The sequence below is a fragment of the Pseudoliparis swirei genome, chromosome 6, assembly GCF_029220125.1.
Source record: "Pseudoliparis swirei isolate HS2019 ecotype Mariana Trench chromosome 6, NWPU_hadal_v1, whole genome shotgun sequence".
Lineage (NCBI taxonomy): Eukaryota > Metazoa > Chordata > Actinopteri > Perciformes > Liparidae > Pseudoliparis > Pseudoliparis swirei.
The window spans coordinates 22,536,763-22,557,211 of record NC_079393.1 but is presented as its reverse complement, the minus strand read 5'-3'; the positions used below and the strand labels follow the sequence as shown (position 1 = coordinate 22,557,211).

Sequence of the window (20,449 nt, the reverse complement as noted above, 5' to 3'; positions counted from 1 at the left end):
TAATGGTTCTTAAATGGTTCTTTAAAAGGCTTTGTGGTTATACGAAGAACCATCACGTACTGAAAAAACATTTTGGAAATGGTTTTTGGTCTTCAAGAAATATTTTTTACGGTTCTTTGAGAAACCTTTAAAGGTTATTTGAAGAACTATTTAGGTAAATGGTTCTTTTTAGAACCCTGGTTTGAAAGGTTCTTTGTGGAACCTAAAATGGTTCTTCCATGGCGTCACTGAGGAACCATTTTCGGTTCCAGATGGCACCTTCATTCTGTGTAACATTGCAATTATTTTCATTATTGGCTACTCTGCTGATTATTTTCTCAATTAATCGACTAACACGCTACACTTTCATTCTACCGAATGTCAGAAAATAATGACAAAATTCCCAAAGTCAAAGTGGACCCAAACTATATACTTTTTGCATTTTAGATGAACAAAGGACTCGAGCAATAGTCGGTCATCAAAAATGTTGCAAATTATTTTTCTGCCGATTTGACAAATCGCCGCTCACAGCTCATTGGATGACAGCAGTAAAGAAAGCAGCAGCATTTGAATCCTCCCCAGTCTATACAGCCCAGTATGATTTCATGATTTAATCAGTGATACTTATTAGGACTGTTAAATTAGTTTGATCTCTTCTCAGCAACAGACTCGTCAAAGGCGTCCAGAAGTTTCACCACAAATATCCACATTGATCTGTCTCATCCTATTGAATCACCGACCTTTTTATTGAGCTGATGATATCTGGCTATTTAAGTCATATTTCCTCACACACACTTATTCTTGTGGGATGAACACACACACACACACAGACACACACACACATCTTTTGTCTTGAAAACACAATAATCTGATTTACTTTCATATGTTAATAGACGTTGATTTGGAGAAGCGGCTCAGCGAGAAGTGTTTTAATGAGCACAAGGCAACATTCAACAAGTTCAACACATCCAACGTTTCTAGAATATTTAGCATATATTTGCAGTGTAAATTCAGCCCTCCCATCAGACCTATCGCCAATCAAATCAGTGGTTGGAGTCAGTAACCAGAATCCCGCTTCCCAAACATGTTATGTTCTTTTTACTTAAAAACACGGTGATGCTACATTTAGCAACCTGGTGTTATTTTTTTCGCGGGTTTTATCGAATGTGCCCCACAGACATGTGATCGCCTGGTACCGTTCAGTACCGAGCAGCAGACACACAAACAGGACGAGGCAGAAACCGGTTCCAGTCGAAGACAAGCGGAGCAAGAGGAGGAAGATTGAGGCTTAAAATGTGTGAAATGAACTGATGCAATTGAAACGGCAGAAAGAGAGCGGCCGGAGATAAGTGAATACAAAAGGTGAGGCGGGTTAGACTGAGGCGAGAGAAGAGGAACAAAGAATAAAAGAAAGGGGAAGAAGATCAAAGTGGAGGATTAAAGATGTCAATATGGTCAACGAGGCTAACGGCTCTTCTCTCTCTTCGCTCTCTTCGCTCTCTTCTCTCTTTCTCTCTCTCTGTCGACAGGTTTACCTCAGGACAGGAAGCCGGACTTCGGGCGAGAAATCCCTCAACACACATTTGATCTGCACTGAGCAGTGGTTTGTGCCTCGGGGTCCACGCACACACATCGACACTCAGTGTTATTGCAGCAGACAGACAACAGCGAGTGTGTGCAGGTGAGTTAATAAGCAGCTGTGTATTTCGCTTTAGATAAAGATGTGCAGACAGATGGCCTACAGGGGGCGCCGCAAGGGGTGGGTCACACACACACACACACACACACAGGGATGCAGAACAGATGCTGCCCCCACCCTTTTTCCCGTCGCAAAGCCAGCTGGAGAGAGGATGAGATTTGGGGCTGATTGGTTTTGTCTTTTTCTTCTTCCATCGCAGCCTTTGCACATCACTAGTCTCCATCCTCCACTGTTCCCTTTCCTTGGCACAGCATCGTCCTCGGATGAGCCGTCGTCATAGAAATCGTTCAACCGGAGGAGCGACGGACAATCCTCTCTGGGTGCTTTTTTGGTGTGTCTCCCAAAGTAATTTTTGCCTTGATCTTTACTTTTTTTCCCTCTAGGACCAGAGCGGAGCGCTGAGAGGATCTCCAGATCCAATGTCAGCGAGGCGTCGCACAAGAACTCAACTACAGCAGTGACGTCGAGAAGTTGGCTCAGGCTGCATTGTTACAACGTCACCACCCTCTGAGGGAGCAGATTTTTTTTGTGATGACAATAAGATTTCAGAACTCATCACAAAGAGTTGAAGGTTTTCATCACGACTTTTTTAAAGTTTGGATCTGAGGATCGTGCATCAGACGAGCTGCATACACTCTACAAAAGTGAATTTCACCAAGTAGCTCTGAGAGCCTCAGGGAAACAGACACAGACAATGGAGTGACAGAGGGTGGAAGAGGAGAGGCCTTGAGAGGAAGAGGCGAGGGACAGAGAACAACTGAAAGTAGGGTAAAAAAAAAAACTAAAAACAGAAGAAAGAATACTAAGAGAACGCCGGATAGCAGAGAGCAGCGAAGGAGAAAAGAGAAGAAGAAGAGAGCTGATTTATTTTTCTCGGTCTAGGTTGACTAGAGACATGATGGATCACCCTTCAGACTAGACCTCCTCCATTCTACCACTGCTCCTCCTCCCTCTCCTCCTCCACCGGTCTCCCCTCCCTCTCGCCGCTGCTCTCAACTAGTCTGCCAGCTTTCTTCGGCGACGTCGCTTCAGTGCAACGAAGAGAGAGACAGAGAGAGAGAGAGAAAGGGAGAAGGCAGAGCGCCGGAGCGCTCAGATGGCAGAGACAGCGAGGAGGACCTCCAGCATGCGCCCAAGCCGGGTACCGGGCTTCACTGAAGATGGACACCGCAGTCAATCCTAAAATAGAAAGCAGGAGGGAAAAGAGAGAGGTGCACTTCAAGGCACTGGAAGCCGGGGAGGGAGAAGTAAGAAAGTAAAGAGGAGGAGGGAATGTGTGTGTGTGGCAAGACGAGCTCAAAGCTGTGAGACGAGACTGGGAGAGATCCCAGCGGGGGACGGGAAGCGTCGGGGCGTCGCTGAGACCACAGCTTGACCGAGACGAATTGGCTCTGACACATTGTCCTCCAGCAGAGTGTGTGAGTGTGTGTGTTTTCACGAGTCTGATATCGTGAGTGACCTTGTGGTCCACGGTGTCGGTCAGGGGGTCGACCCGATCACGCTGACCGGGTCTCGGTGGTCGCTGCGTAGAGGTGGTGGTGGGCTGTGGACAGTGGCAGGCCCCGGGGTGGGAGCGTGGCCATGGGGGGGCCGCATCCCGTCCTCCACCCTGCACCGGGACAGGCGCTGGGGCTGGGGGCTCTGGGGCGGGAGTTCATCCAGGGTCCCCCCGAGGGTCTCCGAGCTCAGGCCGTGGCTGAGCGGGGGCACGCCCGCAGGAGGCGGAGGTAGCACTGTGGCTGGAGGCGGCGGGGCGGAGAAAGGAGGCACGGCGAGATGCTCCCGCAGGGTCTGGGTTCTCCTCGGCTCACTGGCTCTCATCTTCCTCACCTCTCTCTTCTTCTCCGTCTCGCTGCGCGGGGGCGTCGGCTTCAACTACCTGGAGCCGCCTGGGTGGGAGGAGTCGAGGCGGGTGAAGCTCGTGCCCAGCTACGCGGGCGCACGCAGGCCGTCGCCGGCCGAGACCTCGCAGCCCAAGACGTGCGCCTGCCCGCGCTGCGTCGGAGACCCCGGCGTCTCGGACTGGTTCGATGAGAACTACGACCCTGATATCTCCCCCGTTTGGACCAGAGACAACATCCAGCTGCCCTCTGATGTCTACTATTGGTGGGTGGTAAGTAACAATATACTAGCACTTTACATGATCAGTTGTGACACATTTAAGTATAGGGCTGTGTTGTGTCTAATATACCACAGGCTGCAACTTCCAATTGTTGTAGAAGTATTCTACCGATTCATTCCATTTGTGTGTATGGGGAAGAGGTCAAAGTCAGTTTCATGGAAGATATACATTTACAGATCTCTCTCCATCCTCCTCATCTTCCCGTGTCACCGAGCCAACCAATCCCCTCTTACAAGTAGTACTACATGCTCCTCGTGCATCCCTGCCGGCTTAAACCACGACTGAGTCGTGCCTGAAACAAGTGAAAAGAACGCGTCTACAGAGAGGCACCGCATCAGAGAAGAACTTGCTTCATCAACCCTTCTCAGGGTGTCCCCCGTGTGTCCGTCTTAACCCCTCATTGTCCGGTCTGAGTTACGTTTCACTGCAGACTGCTGAGTCATTAGGTCACACTGCAACGGGGAGGTGATGAACTGGGGGAGAGAAAGAAGGAGACATACATGAGAATATTGTTTTCGACTGGAAAGGAAGAGGGGAGATCACATACAGAATAAAGCCAAGAGAGTTGAGTCGTTGTTGTGAGAAAGCACGACTCGTAAACAGGAATGCAGGAGGAGGATCTTTACTTGGTGATTCAGGCCGGGTCAAAACCGGGTGGTCCGTCCAATAGGGCAACAAATCCAAAAGGGGGCAGGCAAAAATCTTAAGTCGGGTCAACAGGCAAACAGGGTCGGAACAGGCAGATCAGAATTTATATTTTGAATATACTAGAGAGTTTGGCAGTGACACACAAGACAATCTGGCACACATGGAAGTGAGGGAGCTCAATAGTGAGGGACTAATGAGGGGATGGGCTGCAGGTGAGAAGGGCGTGAGGACCAGGTGAAGGGAATGAGAGACAATCAGGTGAGGATGACAGTCATGGACTGTTGGAAGAGGAACGAACAGGGAAATAAGATTAACAATTAGTAGAACAGAAGAATGGTACAGGGCCATAGCCAGCAGGGTAAACTCACTGGCCTCTGCAGATACATGAGGGCAGTGTTTCTCTGGGAAGCCTTGATATCATACTGAATCTGAAAGAACAACACATCCAATTGCACAGAGCCATCTGGTGCTTTAATGTCGCCTCCATGCAAACAGAAACTCGACAGAAGTCTTTTCGTGCTGCCCACGAACGCCTTGTGTCACTCCAAAGACTTTTGAGTTGTTAGTGGGTTTGACCAAAAGGATTTAAACAGATCTTTTTAGATTTTACATTGTTTTCTACTGGGGAATTGGTGGAATGATTGCTGGAAGATTGAAACACAAAGTTATTACCACCTTCTATCGATCGGTATACCTGTCGACCTTATTTTCCACATTGGCAAAGAGAACCGGGCCTTTATTTGGCTTATAGCCTTGAACTTTGTAGAAGGAGGTCGAGCTCTTTCTGTTAGGAATTAGAAGATGTCATTTATCCACTTGTCTTTTTTTTCTTTTTCTGTTCACTTGATTTGTTTTTCATCCCGAGTCCACTCAACTCACTTTCAGAAGGAAGGAAAACAAACGGTGTTGTGTGTGCATGATTGGATTATACATGCTCTTCAAATCAAACCTCCTCCTCCTCCGGCCTCAGGAGAGGAAAGAATCGAGCATTGAACAAAAAACAAAAGCAAAAATTGGAACAATTTGTTGTGCAATACTGAAGTGATGTTCTAGTTTGGTGACGTAGTTTCCACAGTTAAGAGGATAAACACTCAACCGCCACTCCTCGTTGATTAAATTAACCGCCACTTGGCTTGTTACTTTCTGCTGAAACTGATAAAAAGCTTGATAAAAAGCTACGACCATGGCTTCTAAACATGAAAATAGGATGCATAATTTTTAAATAAATGAATTGTTGGCCACAGGTTTTGTCACTTTGTGGAGTCTAATATATACAGCAGTTATATTTGGCGTTTACTGGATGTAAATGTTTACATATTCTCTATGCAAGGCATTTCTTGGTGTGGTACAACCCCTAAATGTCGCGATGCATAAATCTCCACTGAGTTAATACTCATGTTTAAACTATAACAGCAGGTGCCATCACTCTCAGAAGTCGCACATTTTGGGTCAATGTGGAATTTTGGGTTCATAGTCGGTAAAAAGAAAAGTGGTATTTACTTAAAAGTAGACGCCAGGAAGCTGATACTTTAAGAGTCTGAGGAAAGCTGTGGGCAAGGAAGCAAGACACCATGGCTGCCAAAAGAAAGCGCCCAAAAAATTAGAAGCCCATTAACGACAGCGGTGCAGCGTGCCGCCAAGTTGGCTCTGAAGGCAAAGGATGGTGGGATTAAGCTGGAAAAAACAGAGAGGGAGAGAAAAGAAGGAGAATAATGCAGAAGGGTAACGGCACGGGAAACAAAATCACGGAAAGTGAAAGAAAGATGTCAGGGCCTCTGATTAGCACTGATGAGCTGCGTGGCACATCCCGGAGAGACGGAGAGATGAAGAGACAAGAGGAGGAGGAGAAACAATAGATGGAGCCAGGGAAATTAAAGAGAAGGAATTAAACAAGGGGGCCAAGGAGACTGTTGGGGAGGATGTGTCAAGGAAAGTGGAAGGGAATGAGTCATGCGTCAGGAAAAGCGATGTTGGGTGAAGAGGAAGTGGCGACAAAGGAAGACTGCTGTGTGGTAAGGAGAAAAGAGAACAAGGAAATTATGAGAAGACAAAATCCTGAATGAACTGTGTGTGTGTGTTTTGTTGTTGTTTTGGCAGATTATGTTGTCATGTGTGCAGGTGTTGGACTTCTCCTTACACGCAGAAGGCACCATTAGCTGTGTGTCTTGGTAGACGCAAAATTGTTTATTTAATGAAAATAATCAACCAATATGTACCTTAGGAGGACTCGTGGGCTCTTTTGTAAAGACGTAACTCTTTCCTGGAAAATGGTTTCTTTCCTTTTGACAAAGATTTTGTACTATGTCATTCCTGCTGTGCTGCTTCTAAATGATTTTTACACACTGGAATTATCACAAACCCCAAAATGCATTTTATTAACCGGCAGCCACCAAAAAAAACCTTCTAGCAATTCGCTGGAGTCCCTCAGATACCTTCACGAAACCCCAGTGGTTAGCGAGCTGTCTTGATGTTGTGAACATGAAACTTTCAAAAGTATTTTATTTATACTTTATTTTGATTATATGTGCATCTATGTGTAGTGTGCACATCCTTTCTTTTTCATATGCATATCAATAAAATGAAATAAATACAAAATGTGATCACAAAATGTGTCAACATAACCAAATATATGAGGAATGTTCTGCTGTTGTATTCGTTCATCTTTTTCACACGGGCCAGTCACAGATTACATCCATCCAATGGGAGGAACAGGGGTCTTAACCCACAGGAGCTGGCGCCAGCCCGCCCCGTATTTTTTTAAACGTTTTTTTTTTTTTTCAAAGTCCGTCAACTGATAAAAATCGTTTTCGAAAAATAGAAACTTTTCTAATCTGAGTGTGACGGTTTTATTTGCTCTATTTGTCGCGTAAATTTGCAATTGAAGAGATAAACAAAGTAATGCAATGGCTGGCACTAGACCCCGAACGGGGCCGGGCCCCAATGAAGACACACGGGGAGCAGAAGGATTAGAATTGCATTACAGTCATTAGCTCCTAGCCGAAGAGGAAAACAAACCGCTTTACATTCATGGTATACATTAAGGACAGACTCCCAACAGCCTCCTCTTCCTCCTGTCTATCATTCAACTCATTTCAACTTCCCTTGCTTCGCTTCTGCTCCTCCCCTCTTTACATTTCTTACTTTTGATCCAACCTCTATTTTTGCTGACGTGCTGTCACTCTGGGAACAACTCACTGCTGTAAAAACTGTAAACTTTTTTGGAAAGACACAAAGACCCTTCAGGATTGTGCTGGCTCTTTAGGTGGAATAAACCATTTATGTACAGTGGGAAAGAAAGATAAGGTTGACAGGATGGATGGACTTTCCCACATTCCTAGCTTTCTTTTTGACGATTTTCACTGACATCTGTTTTTTTTCTTTCTTTTGTGAAATCAACTTGTTTTTGAGCAGCAGTGCTTCTGCTCCTCTGACCACAGCTCACCCGGTCTGTCAGTCTGACACGTCTTTTACCTGAACACACACACAGATATGAATGCAGGCATGTACACGCGTCCACGAGCACACGGAAAAATAACACAAAATAAAATCTGTCACATCCAATATGTCTGAAAAATACACACGCTAACCCCACTTTCTCTCTCTTGTAGATGTTGCAGCCCCAGTTTAAACCCCACAGCATCCAGCAGGTGCTGCTGAGGTTGTTCCAGGTATTTATTATACTATTAATTCACCTTTCCATGATCCCAGCACTTTCAAATCAGCCTCATCCTTACTTCACACTCATGGGCAAAGGATGAGGGGAACAGATTGTCTTTATTCGACTGTCGGTTTAATCATTCTTTATTTATTAATCTGGATTTTTTTGTGTGTGTTCAGTCCGACTCCCAATGCAGCGCAGTGCTTTTATGAGGCTGAATGTTTCTACAACTCAGTTTAGCTCCTTGAGGGCCGACGGGTCTCATGTAATTTTCATTTCTCATGAAGAATTCACCCCAGTAGTGAGAGCTAGGATGCATTTTTACTATCAGGTGTGAGCTGCCGTTTGGGTTGTTTCTATTCATTTCCTGTGGCGCTTGAATCCAGTCCGATTTAAATAAATCACGGCTGTACTCGCAGGTGATTCCTGGAAGGTCGCCATACGGCTTGTGGGATCCAGGACGCTGCCTGCGCTGCGCCGTGGTCGGGAACTCCGGAAACCTCCGCGGGGCCGGATATGGGGCGACCATTGACGGACACAACTACATCATGAGGTGAGGGAAAGGGCTGACTGGGAGAATAAAGTGGCGCTGCCCACTCAATGCATCGCACGTATCGACCAGTCACTGGCTTACTAGGAAATATACCCATGCACTTCACATTATTTTAGACAATTAGAAATAACATCATATTTATTGTTTTTTTAATAACATTTGGCTCCACCATTTGACCTGGATGCACACATGAACTGAGATGATACTGCTAGTGTAACACTCAAGGTAGGGGTAGCTTACTAGATGAATATGCTGAGCTCTGGGCTAGTATCAGATGATACTACAGAGCCTTCAGGAACTAATGTCAGCAGAGAAAGACCACACGATAAAGAAACTGGAATCAGAGGGTAGAATCAGTCTGAACTATATTGTCGAACATGAGATGGGGTGATGAGTGGTATCGGTCGTGTTGCATGCTGGGTCATCCATGTGATGCACCTTCCTCCAGACACCTCTTCTTTTTCTCCCTGAGCTTTTCAGCTTCACCTTTTAAAGGATGTACATTTTGGTGCCAATGCTTTCGAATCACGCTCAAAAACCGCTTTGTCTGCGAGCGAGTGACGCACGGTCGCCTTGGTAACGGGCCGCACAGAAAGAATGAAGAAAAAATAAATCGCCAGAAATCTGTTTTATTTAGAAATATGACCGGATACGTCCGTCTGTGCGTCTCAGCCTCCAGTCTTGACGCGTGTCAAGAGGCCACGTGACAACTTTCCCCCAAAAATGAAACTTAAATGTACGTTTCAACTCTGCCGGAGTGCAGGTGTTCTGGATTAGAATCCAGGGAGAATATCCTAAAATCACCAAAAACCTCTGACAACCTGCAACATCCAAACCACGAGTGTCAATATACAGATGGTGAGGAGTAGAATGCATATCAGTCAGTGAATATTCACTTTATGTATTCAAGTATATTTAAAGTGTTCTGTGAAGATGGCGCCGAGGTCGTCAGAGGGCCGGTTGGTGATGGAGGCGGCCGGCCCAACACCGTCGGTCTACTGGGGATTTCCCCGGTAACCCCTATTCTTCTTACATCAAAGTAACGATAATAATACATTTATTTTATCAGGCGCTTTCATGATGGTCTTTCCAGTATTTCCAAAGAAGCGTGTCTTAATGCCGTCCTCTCTCCAGCTCCCCCACCGGTTGACAGAGATGTCACCTGACTTGTGTGAGGTCACCACAGAGAACTTTATGTCCTAAGAAGCGGTATAGATTGTGCTTCTCACGTCCCCCCCCCCCCCCCCCTGCTTCTTTTTCATGCAGCAGCGATGGATCACAGTGCCTGATTGTCGTCAGTTGGCATGAACACACAGCTATATGTTGTTTCCTGCAGCGAGCTGTGAGCTTCGGCAGGGATGACTGGTATTTTGTGTTTCCGTGCAGCGTGTAGCATCCATTAGCGTCGCACTCTCAGCAGACCTGTGTGGGCAGCCTGCACAACTTGCACCCCTTGTTACACGAGCTCATTGCTGTTGTTGGACTGCCATTTGTTTTAATTATCAGCTCTGCCACAACAAGGCCCACTTACCACTCACCACCAGCATCGCCCACCTCCTCTCAATCTGTCTTTTTCCTCCCGCTGTCTCAAAGAAGTTGTGTTCACTGACACAAGGGAGGGCACACTCCCATTTTTTTGTTTCACATGCATCTTCGTCATGTGCACATAAACTCCTCGAGGCAGGGAGTCACATTTATTGTACATACAGCAAAAGTCTGAACTGCACAGACAGATTCACATTATTGAATACAATGTGTTGCTGGAAAGTCCTGAAACTTATTATTTGCATATTGACTCAAATGACCTCGACTACTGTGAGCTGGTTTGCTGAACTAGCTGGTGAACACATCGGATTTTTTGGTAGTTAAAGTGCTGACATTTCCCTCAGCAGTTGAAGGAGACCAAAACAGTGCAAAAAAAATAAATGTATGCAAATGTCTGTTTGTGTCTGCCAGATGTGTACATGAGCAGTTACGTGTTAACACATTGGCCACATCAATTTAACATCCATTTTAAGCTACTCCGTTAAAAGTTTGTTCCAAAAATATTCAGAAACTGCTATCAAGTCAACTTGAAATGAGATCCTTTGAAGCTGTTTTTGGCACCTATTCATCTAACGGTCATAGCTCACACAAAGACTTACAGCTCTTATGTTGTCTCTCCTTTCCTCCCAGGATAAACCTGGCCCCCACGGTGGGCTACGAAGAAGACGCCGGCAGCCACACCACTCACCACTTCATGTACCCGGAGAGCGCCAAGAATCTGGCGGCCAACGTCAGCTTCGTCCTGGTTCCCTTTAAGACGCTGGATCTGGTCTGGATCACCAGCGCTCTGTCCACCGGCCAGATCCGATTGTAAGTAGAGACACACACACACACACACATACATTAATACAGATATGCACACACATGGATTAGCAAACACAAGAGAGTGCACAAAAACATAAAATGAATGCTGGACACATATTGCACACAATGAAGGCATCCACCGTCTGACCGAAGGGCAAAAAGACACACGAGTATATTTTAAGGGAGTAAAGACACGTTTTCTATAAACACACACAGAGAAGAGAGTTGCAATGTGTCAGCCGTCTGTCATCCAGGATTCATTGCAATCACATAAAGTGCTGTTTGATTGTGTCTAATATCAATTTTTCTCTCTCTCTCTCAGTACCTACGCTCCTGTGAAGCAGTTCCTCCGTGTAGATAAAGACAAGGTGTGTATTTTCAACGCGCATTGCGATTACTTTTGGCTATTCCTACACACTCAGTATTACAACAACACACACACACACACACACACACACACACACAGTGACCCCACTTTGCTGCAATTATATCATCCCCTCCCCGTTGTTGATCAGGGTTTACAGTTAGATTATAAATCCTCCCTTTGTTTTAAATAATCTTCTGCTTGCTCTTTAATCCGCGAAAAAACTCAATCACAACCTCAGAGTATTATGAAATCTTTTCTTGAATGCGCAGCAGCTGTGCTTATTTTTATTACTGTAGAAATAATCTGAATGAAAGCTTACGGTCTGAAATTCAGAGGAAATTGGATTTACCTACGCGGGCAAATATTTGGAGAAACAAATCCACCATTTGTGGATCTTTCTGAATATGCGACTGAGGCACAAGGCTGTTGGAGGTTTGATTCTTCACGGTCAGTAGACAGGATAATATCTCTCATCCTCTGCGTTCACCACCCAGGTCCAGATCTTCAACCCAGCGTTCTTTAAATACATCCACGACCGCTGGACCAGGCATCATGGGCGCTACCCCTCCACTGGAATGCTAGTCCTGTTCTTTGCCATGCACGTCTGCGATGAGGTGCGTCTCTCTCTTTCTTTCTCTGCTTTCACACGAGCAAAAACTATAAATTATGGCAATATGCTGAAACCACACACATATCTATGACATCACATTCATTCTTAATACATTTATAGAGATGCTCTAATACTATTTTCCCTTCTCAACACTAATGGCCAACTTGAATTTGCAAAAAGTCAGATACCGAGTACCAATCTGATACCCGTGGGTTAAAAACAGAACTTTTACTGGTGGGACGTTCCAGTGTAAAATATTGCCCAATTGCTGAGAATTTGCTAGCTCTGGCTAACGTTACAGTCTTCGCGATCACCTGTCTGATCGATACTGCACTTATGCAACTCTTAACAGAGATGAGAAAGACATGAGGCGACGCATTTGTTAGCTACTTCCTCAGCTTGGAAAATAAACTGTTGATGGTAGTAGCTAACGAGTGATCTAGAGATCTAAATCATGTTGTTGTCCCTGTGTTGCCTAAACTAACTGATAAACTATATGACAACCGCTTTTTAGATTGGTGAATCAACTCGCGTACTCGCCAATTCCCAATCCAGCATTTTAGGCTGACATTTTTTGGATGCTGGTATTTTTACAATCGGGTCTGAGCTGCCAGTTTATCTGTCTCTTGATGTCCCATTTAATTTCCTGTGTCGTTAATTTTAAATGACACACTTGCTTTCCAACCCTCACTCTTGACTCTCCTCTAGGTGAATGTGTTTGGTTTCGGGGCAGACAGCAGGGGGAATTGGCACCACTACTGGGAACAGAACCGCTACTCCGGAGAGTTCAGGAAGACCGGCGTCCACGACGCCGACTACGAAGCCCAGATCATCCAACACCTGGCCAAGGCTGGCAAGATCACTGTATTCCCTGGGAAATAACCAGCAGATCGCCGTGTATCTAATGTTCCAACTCTGGTACTGCAACAGACACTATAGAGGCTGCTTAGAACATGTTATATCCTTGCATTCTCCTACCTGCACCAGTTTGGGATCCCAGGTTGAAATGAAAACCAAATGCTTGCAGAAAGCGAGCCAAACCCTTCACAGAGTGGTACCAAACAATGCAATTCCATTCACTCCTCATATTGGAGAATTTGCCCACCGGTGGAGGCTCGGAGAACATGGAGGAACGGGGAGCAGGGAACATGTAGATCCTAACATAGTTATGCTCACTAGAGAGTCATTGGCTCTTAGTCTTCAAGGTTGGTTTTACCACTAATGGCCAGAGAAGAACTACATATCTCTTTTCCAGGAGCAGCTTCAACTCAGGAGTGGAAAACAAGCGAACGCTTGTCAGCAGGAAAACACAACCAATCACAACAAATACCGACATTGAGCAGAGAGAGAGAGAGAGAGAGATACATCTCACTTCTGGACTCACATTAGATGAGTGCCTGACACTCACCCATTACCACAAACACAGTATGTGATCTACTGAAAAGTCCACAGAAACGTCTCCGTCGGCTGTTCTACAGCACCGAGCACAGTGTCTTTAAACCTACAGTTCTTCACCTCCTAAGCACGGCGTACTATCCTGTAGGCCTGCAGACCAGACTGACACGACGGTCTGAAGTCAAAGTGCTGGTGAACATTTTGAGACTCGAGGACTAATCTTCCATCTTTTTCAGGACCCTGAGCCATGACTACCTTGAGAAAGAATTGATCTTCTCAAGTCCCATGCGAGGCCGAGTCTCACTCGCCACTATCACAAGGGTCTTGTCTGACAGTGATGTGTTGTAAAACGCTTGGTTATAAGGCCATAGACGACTGCTGTGACTGTCCTCCACACCTTGCAGCAGACACAGAACGAGATCAAAGCTTTCGGTCACTGCAGCACGAGCATGAGACTCGGCGCCTCTCAGCGTCTGTAGAGCCATCTCACCTGGATTTAAACACCCCGGCTAGCGTGCTATAGCCCCCCCTCACATACAGACACAGGGAGTGTTGGCTGTTACTGTGTGACGCTCTAATGAGGCCACAGTATTGGGTCCCCTTCTTTTCACCATTTACCTCCTCCCCCTGGGCACAATCCTCCGTCACCATGGGGTCCATTTTCACTCACTGCCGACGACGACACACAACACATCTCCACTAACTAAAAAGATGCCCATCCTCCTACCTCCCTCATCACCTGCCTTGAAGACATCCGGAGCTGGATGAGCAGGAACTTCCTAAAACTAACGGCAATAAAACTGAGGCCCTGCTCATCGGCTTAATAAAAACTGAGCCCTGCTCATCGGCTCCAAATCCATCATCACCAAATCCAAACACACCACAGCTCCACCCATCACCATCGGGCGGATTCCCCCCCCTCCCCCCCATCAAGAGCCTCGGCGTCATTCTGGACAACACCCTTTCATTTGTACCCCATATTCAAAACATCACCGGACTGCATTCTTCCACCTCCAAACATTCCAGACTCCGCCCATCACTGACCCAGTCCAGCACCGAAATCCTGGTCCACTCATTTGTCACATCCCATCATCATACTGCAATGCCTCCTCACGGACTCCCCACCAAACTCATCAACAGACTGCAAATCATTCAGAACCGGCCGCCCGGATCATCACCTGTACCAAATCATCGGACCACATCACTCCTGTACTCATCCAACTTCACTGGCTCCTGTACAATATACATCGACTTCAAAAACTTCTCCCCTCCTACAAAGCTCTCTCATCGTCCCCCCCCCCACCTCTCGACCTTCTTCAGAAAATCCCCTCTCCACCCTCCGCTCATCCTCTTCTGGACTGTTAACCATCCCACGCCACGCCCTCAGCACCATGGGTGCCGAGCCTTCAGTTGCTCAGCACCCAGGCTCTGAAACTCCCCCCCACACATAAGACAATCAGACTCCATCACATCATTCAAGTCTCAACTCAAAACTCACCTGTTCAAACTAGCATTCTCTCTATAACTGGATCCTGTACACTTCACTTGTTTTTATGTTGAACTTCTGTTTTAATGGTGTTTTTATCTTTCATACTTTTATCCTGTATCCTGTTTGATTTTATTGTAAGGTGACCTTGGGTGACTTGAAAGGCGCCTCCAAATAGAATGTATTATTATTATTATTATTAAAAGCCCGTCTCCTGGGATCTCATGTTTGGATGGAGGCAGGCCGGATCTGACCCGGCGTTCCCTCCACATGTGCTCCGGCAGGTTCTAATTTGGGAGACGAGGACCACAGAGCGAGAGCCGGGGCACGAAGAACCAGATTGACAAAAGGCAGCATGAGAACACAACATTTGCCACGGGGTGAATAGATAAGACGTGCACTGCAGAAAACTCACACTGACACAAACTGTCCCGGGTTCACCACTTTAGCTTTGAAAGCGTTGAGACTACAACAGACCTCTGTTCCTGTTCACAGAGCCGACTCCTGCATCCCAGTGGGATTACAGACCGTCAGGAGCATTTCGCCCCAGATTAAGACCCATGTGACGGGGTGAGAGAAACCCCCATCTGGGAATTATTTTTGCTTCATTAACCACTCGCCCTGGTCCCCACTCAGCCAATTCAAACGTCAGCTCTATCCAGAGGAGGGTAAAACCACCAGACGCCTTAGACTTCATCTTCGTACCGCACAAACTGCACTTCCTGTTCTGGTTTTCATGTTGATGGCATATCACGCTGCAGATTGCAGACTTCATTCGTTAGTTTTATGTGCTGTTTAGCTTTGAGTTTGGCTCGGATTAGATTTTCTTCTCCACCCAGGTGGCTCCGTGAATGTTTTTTTATTATGATTTGGTAACTTCAAATAATAACTATTTACATCTTTATAGCCTCCATTGTTGGTTATTTATATCTTTAACAAGGAGGCTCAAAATAAAACCAGTCATGGAAGTGCTGCTAGACAGAATATGAAAAACAGAAACGTTCGTGGAAAGCCATGATTGAATAAGACTTTCAGTAATTGAGTAGTTTAAGTAATGTTTTTACTGCCCCTTGACACCAAACTAATTCATGTATGCATTGCCTTTAATGCTCCTTTAAAACTACAATACTTACAACAATACTTACTTACAGTTTACCAGACCAATATTTCTTTCTCCTAAAAGGAGTTGGTGTATCATTTCAGTGACTCATAATGTGCTCCACCGTGAGCTGAATTTCCATCGATGGCTACATTTGTGAATCGAAGCTGTTTAGGAACCGTGAGTGCTTCTTTAATCTGAAATAACACCTGTGTGAGAACAAAGCACGGCCCTCTGAGTGTGTCTGAGTGCGCTCTATATGGTGTCCTTCACTTTTTTACTCTTTTTACATGTAGTCCAACCTTCGTTCACAATGAGACACGCACACACACACACACAAAGAGGAGGGTCGGGGTGCTGTATTGCCACTAGCAGGCAATGGGAAGAACTGTTTGCTATTCTGCTGATATCAGTTCTCTTGTTGTTTTATTGTATCTTTGGAGGATTTTGTTCTGTCACACACACACACACACACACACATTCATGCTTTCGTGCCTTGTCTTGCTGCTGGACATATCCTGTCTACAGCTGCTCCATCGGCAACACACATCTGCTACCTTTGTATTTTTTTAGCTTCACACACACACACACACACACACACACACACACCCACACACACATACACACACACATGTCTTTTGGCTGAGAGCTGTGCCTTCTGAGCTTCACACAGACACATACACACCCACGAAAACACACACCCTGCCTTCTGCCAGGGGAGCAGGCGCCTCCCTCCCGCTCTTCACTTCTTGCTGCTTTGTGACATTGTTTTTGTTTTCTGCCGATCGCTGCAGGCGGACGGAGAGGATGTAAACCGGTGATGCAGTGTGACTCGCTGTGAGTTCACATTCGGACATGTGCTACTTTTTTAAACAGCAATACCTAAAGTGTATACTTTTTAGGTATTGCTGCCTTTTCTAGATAAGATAGACAGAGATGGTCGTATGCTGGATTCAATCCCACACAGTTGCAGTTTCCTGTCCTATGGCTGCTGTTTGTTTTCAACCCTACAGTGACCGCAGCGCAGATGGTGAGGACGACAAAGCGGCTGAAGGCGCTTCGACATATCGGGTTACCACGGCCTTCTTGCTATCGCGGAGTTGTCCACTACTGCGGTTCTGTGTTATTGATGTTTGTTCCCCAACTTCAAAAGGAACGTGTGTGGAGATAACTCGCTGGCAGCAATCCCATCACATGCTTGCAGCCTGCAGTGGGTAGAAAAGTCTTAAGAGTCGGCCATGTCCCAAAACTCTGTTCAAGCACAGAAAATGAGCATCCTCAATTTCTATCAATAGTAAACCAGAACATTGTGATCAGTGGAGGTTTTACGGTGCACGACAAAGATCTCGTCTGAGAGTGTTCCCTGTATTTAAATTAGTAGGTTTGCTCTCCTGTCGATGACCCAATATACTGATTTATTTTGGTATAGTTGGAAGGAGTGCCAGTTTTCAGGTGGCTGCATCAGGAACATCAGTCAAGGAACAAAAAATCTGCTTCGGTTAAGAGCATTTTGGGAAAGGTGGTCCTTGTTTGTGTCGGTGAAATGACCAGGGGGTTCATGTTCTCTCTTAACGCCGAGAGAAACAAGTCAAACGATAGCCGACTTGTGTGTTACGTGTCCGCCACAACTTAAACCGGACGGATATTTTGATGATTATTTTTCTTATTTTTGGAATTTCAGGCCAGACTCTTGCAAAACCGACCCAGAATAACATCTCCTTTGTTCTAGTTTGCTGTCAGTGTATCCAGGTTCCCTTTACATCCAGGATTGTTCTCACACCGTTTGTTCTCACACACTAGGCCCTATGCGCTGCCGCACGATTCAGAAAAGTCACAAACCCGATATGTTTGCTTGCTGGAAATATGTTATTGACCTTGTGCAACTGCACAAAGTAGCGGACACTAACAACTGGAGTTCACTGGAGTTTACATTGTCCTTAACCCTTGTGTTGCCTTCGGGTCATTTTGACCCGATTCAATGTGTTAATGTCGGTGTTTCTCGGGAGTCAACAAACAAACATAAGTACCTCACCTTAAACTTGGAAAACAATATTAATTCTAATAATTTTCTGGATTTTTATAGCTGGGGGTCATATTGACCTCAAGGGTAAAATATGTTAGTAAATATAAAGGTAGGAGGGGAGGTTATTGATTGAATCGGGTCATATGACTGGAAAACAGTTGAAGGGAAACGATGAATCGTCAAAATTGGACCAAGGCAACACAAGGGTTAAAGGAGGCACATTAAAGTTATTAAATTACATTATATATTTAGGTCTGAAAGCAAACCTGCTCAGCTCAGACAAAGCTGACTGACATTTAGATTTTTTTTTTTTTTTACATCTATGTCACATCTCAATCCCTTACAAGCATTTACATTTAAAGCGATAGTCTGACAATTTGGGGAATGCACTTGCCATTTTGTTTGTGCCAAGAGTTCCACAAAAAGCTTTTGGTTTAAACGCAGCATAAGGTGACAAGAACTTACCACTGTGTTGAGAAAGTTAGCTTTACGAAGCTAAGTTAGCACGAAGACGATAATGAATGGAGTTCATTCATCCTTTTATTAGTTCCATAGTGGGGAAATTATTCAATTCAATTCAATTCAATTCAGTTTATTTGTATAGCCCAATTTCACAAATTACAAATTTGTCTCGGAGTGCTTTACAATCTGTACACATAGACATCCCTGTCCCAAAACCTCACATCGGATCAGGAAAAACTCCCAAATAACCCTTCAGGGGAAAAAAGGGAAGAAACCTTCAGGAGAGCAACAGAGGAGGATCCCTCTCCAGGATGGACAGATGCAATAGATGTAATGTGTACAGAAGGACAGATTTAGAGTTAAAATACATTCAATGAATGTGACAGAGTGTATGAATAGTTCATAGTAGGCATATTCCACGATGGAGACCTCCACGATCCATCAGGCAGATGGCGGTGGGGAGGAGGAGTGGGCGGAGTCTCAACAGTGGGCGGAGTCTCAACAGGGCAGTGGCGTGGTCAGACCTCGATGATCCATCAGGCAGATATGATCTATGCCGTTTCATAGGGTCCGATGACCCCATGAGACGTGAAGTCACAAGGACTCCGGGGAGAAAGCAGAGTTAGTAACATGTGATTGAGAGATGAAAATTCATCCTTATGCAGAGAAAAAAGAGGAGATAGGTACTCAGTGCATCCTAAACGTCCCCCGGCAGCTATAAGCCTATAGCAGCATATCAAGGGGCTGGACCAGGGCAGACCTGATTCAGCCCGAACTATAAGCTCTGTCAAAGAGGAAAGTCTTAAGTCTAATCTTAAACGAGGTGACTGTGTCTGCCTCCCGGACTGAAATTGGAAGCTGGTTCCATAAAAGAGGAGCTTGATAACTAAAGGCTCTGGCTCCCATTCTACTTTTTAAGACTAGGAACTACAAGTAGTCCCGCATTTAGTGAGCGCAGCTCTCTAGTGGGGCAATATGGTAATACAAGCTCCTTAAGATATGATGGAGCATCACCAATCAAGGCTTTGTAGGTTAAGAGAAGAATTTTAAAAGTGATTCTTGATTTTACTGGGAGCCAGTGCAGGAGTGATGTGATCTCTTTTCTTAGTTTTAGTGAGAATATTCTCTGTATTTAACCCTTCCGTAGTATTTAAAGAGCAGCACCCAGAAAACAACTCTGGGTTCAGTGTCTTGCACGAGGTCATACACTATGGGGAGAAAACGAGGGAACCAGCAAGCTAGGCGGTACGGAGAAATAGCATAGGGTCACATAACCCTCCTGTTATACTTCAAACTGTGGTTTTTACATTTCTGTTTTTATACAGATTAAACAACCAAGATATACGATTTTAAGTAGGTTCTAATAGTAGTGCGAGTAGGCTCATTGTTACCTTTGGACAGGCGAGCTGATTCCAGTCGTAGTTAAGCTAACCGTCTGTTTTCTTGAGAGCTGCATCAATTTCCTCGTCGAACTATTGGCAAGAAAGCAGATAACCCTCCCAAGGGCCCAAGTATATACTTGCTATGTTACGGTCAATTGGCTGGTTTTCATCGCGCCGGCTTTATAACTCAGCAACATAGTAGTCAAAACACTAGAGTTAACACAAACAAGACAATTGCATCAGTTTGCTGTTGTCTGATAGTGTCCTGAGGTGTACAAAAAGACAACATCTGTGCTAGAGAAAAGAAAATCACAACTCTGACTATGGATGGCATTTTATAATTTTATTTTAACACCACTCGCGTCTCAATTTGTTTCTTTCCGATTGCTGGGTTTAACGGTGACATATTTTCAACTAGAACATGTTTGTCTGTTTTTATCTTAAAAACACACTTTTTTTTAATATACCGTCTCTGAATACACCTGTAAACATTGTATGTTAGCGCCTGTCTCTTTAAGCGCCTCCAGTTTCAAAAAAAAGACCAGCTGCTCCGATTGGCTTTCAAGAAACGTCTGCTGCACCCTGGCACATTTGACATAGGATGGGCGGCCACCTCT

General features: G+C 45.3%; 1 protein-coding gene across 1 annotated transcript; it reads left to right on the top strand.

Moving 5' to 3' along the window:
* Positions 1 to 1,700: 1,700 nt before the first annotated feature.
* Positions 1,701 to 14,041, top strand: st3gal2 (ST3 beta-galactoside alpha-2,3-sialyltransferase 2). Its single transcript, XM_056416282.1, has 8 exons — positions 1,701 to 1,738; positions 3,059 to 3,791; positions 8,057 to 8,116; positions 8,526 to 8,659; positions 10,835 to 11,014; positions 11,331 to 11,376; positions 11,870 to 11,989; positions 12,694 to 14,041. The coding sequence occupies exons 1-8, from the start codon at positions 1,701 to 1,703 to the stop codon at positions 12,865 to 12,867; spliced, it is 1,485 nt and encodes a 494-aa protein (XP_056272257.1). The 3' UTR covers positions 12,868 to 14,041.
* The last annotated feature ends 6,408 nt before the right edge of the window (positions 14,042 to 20,449 follow it).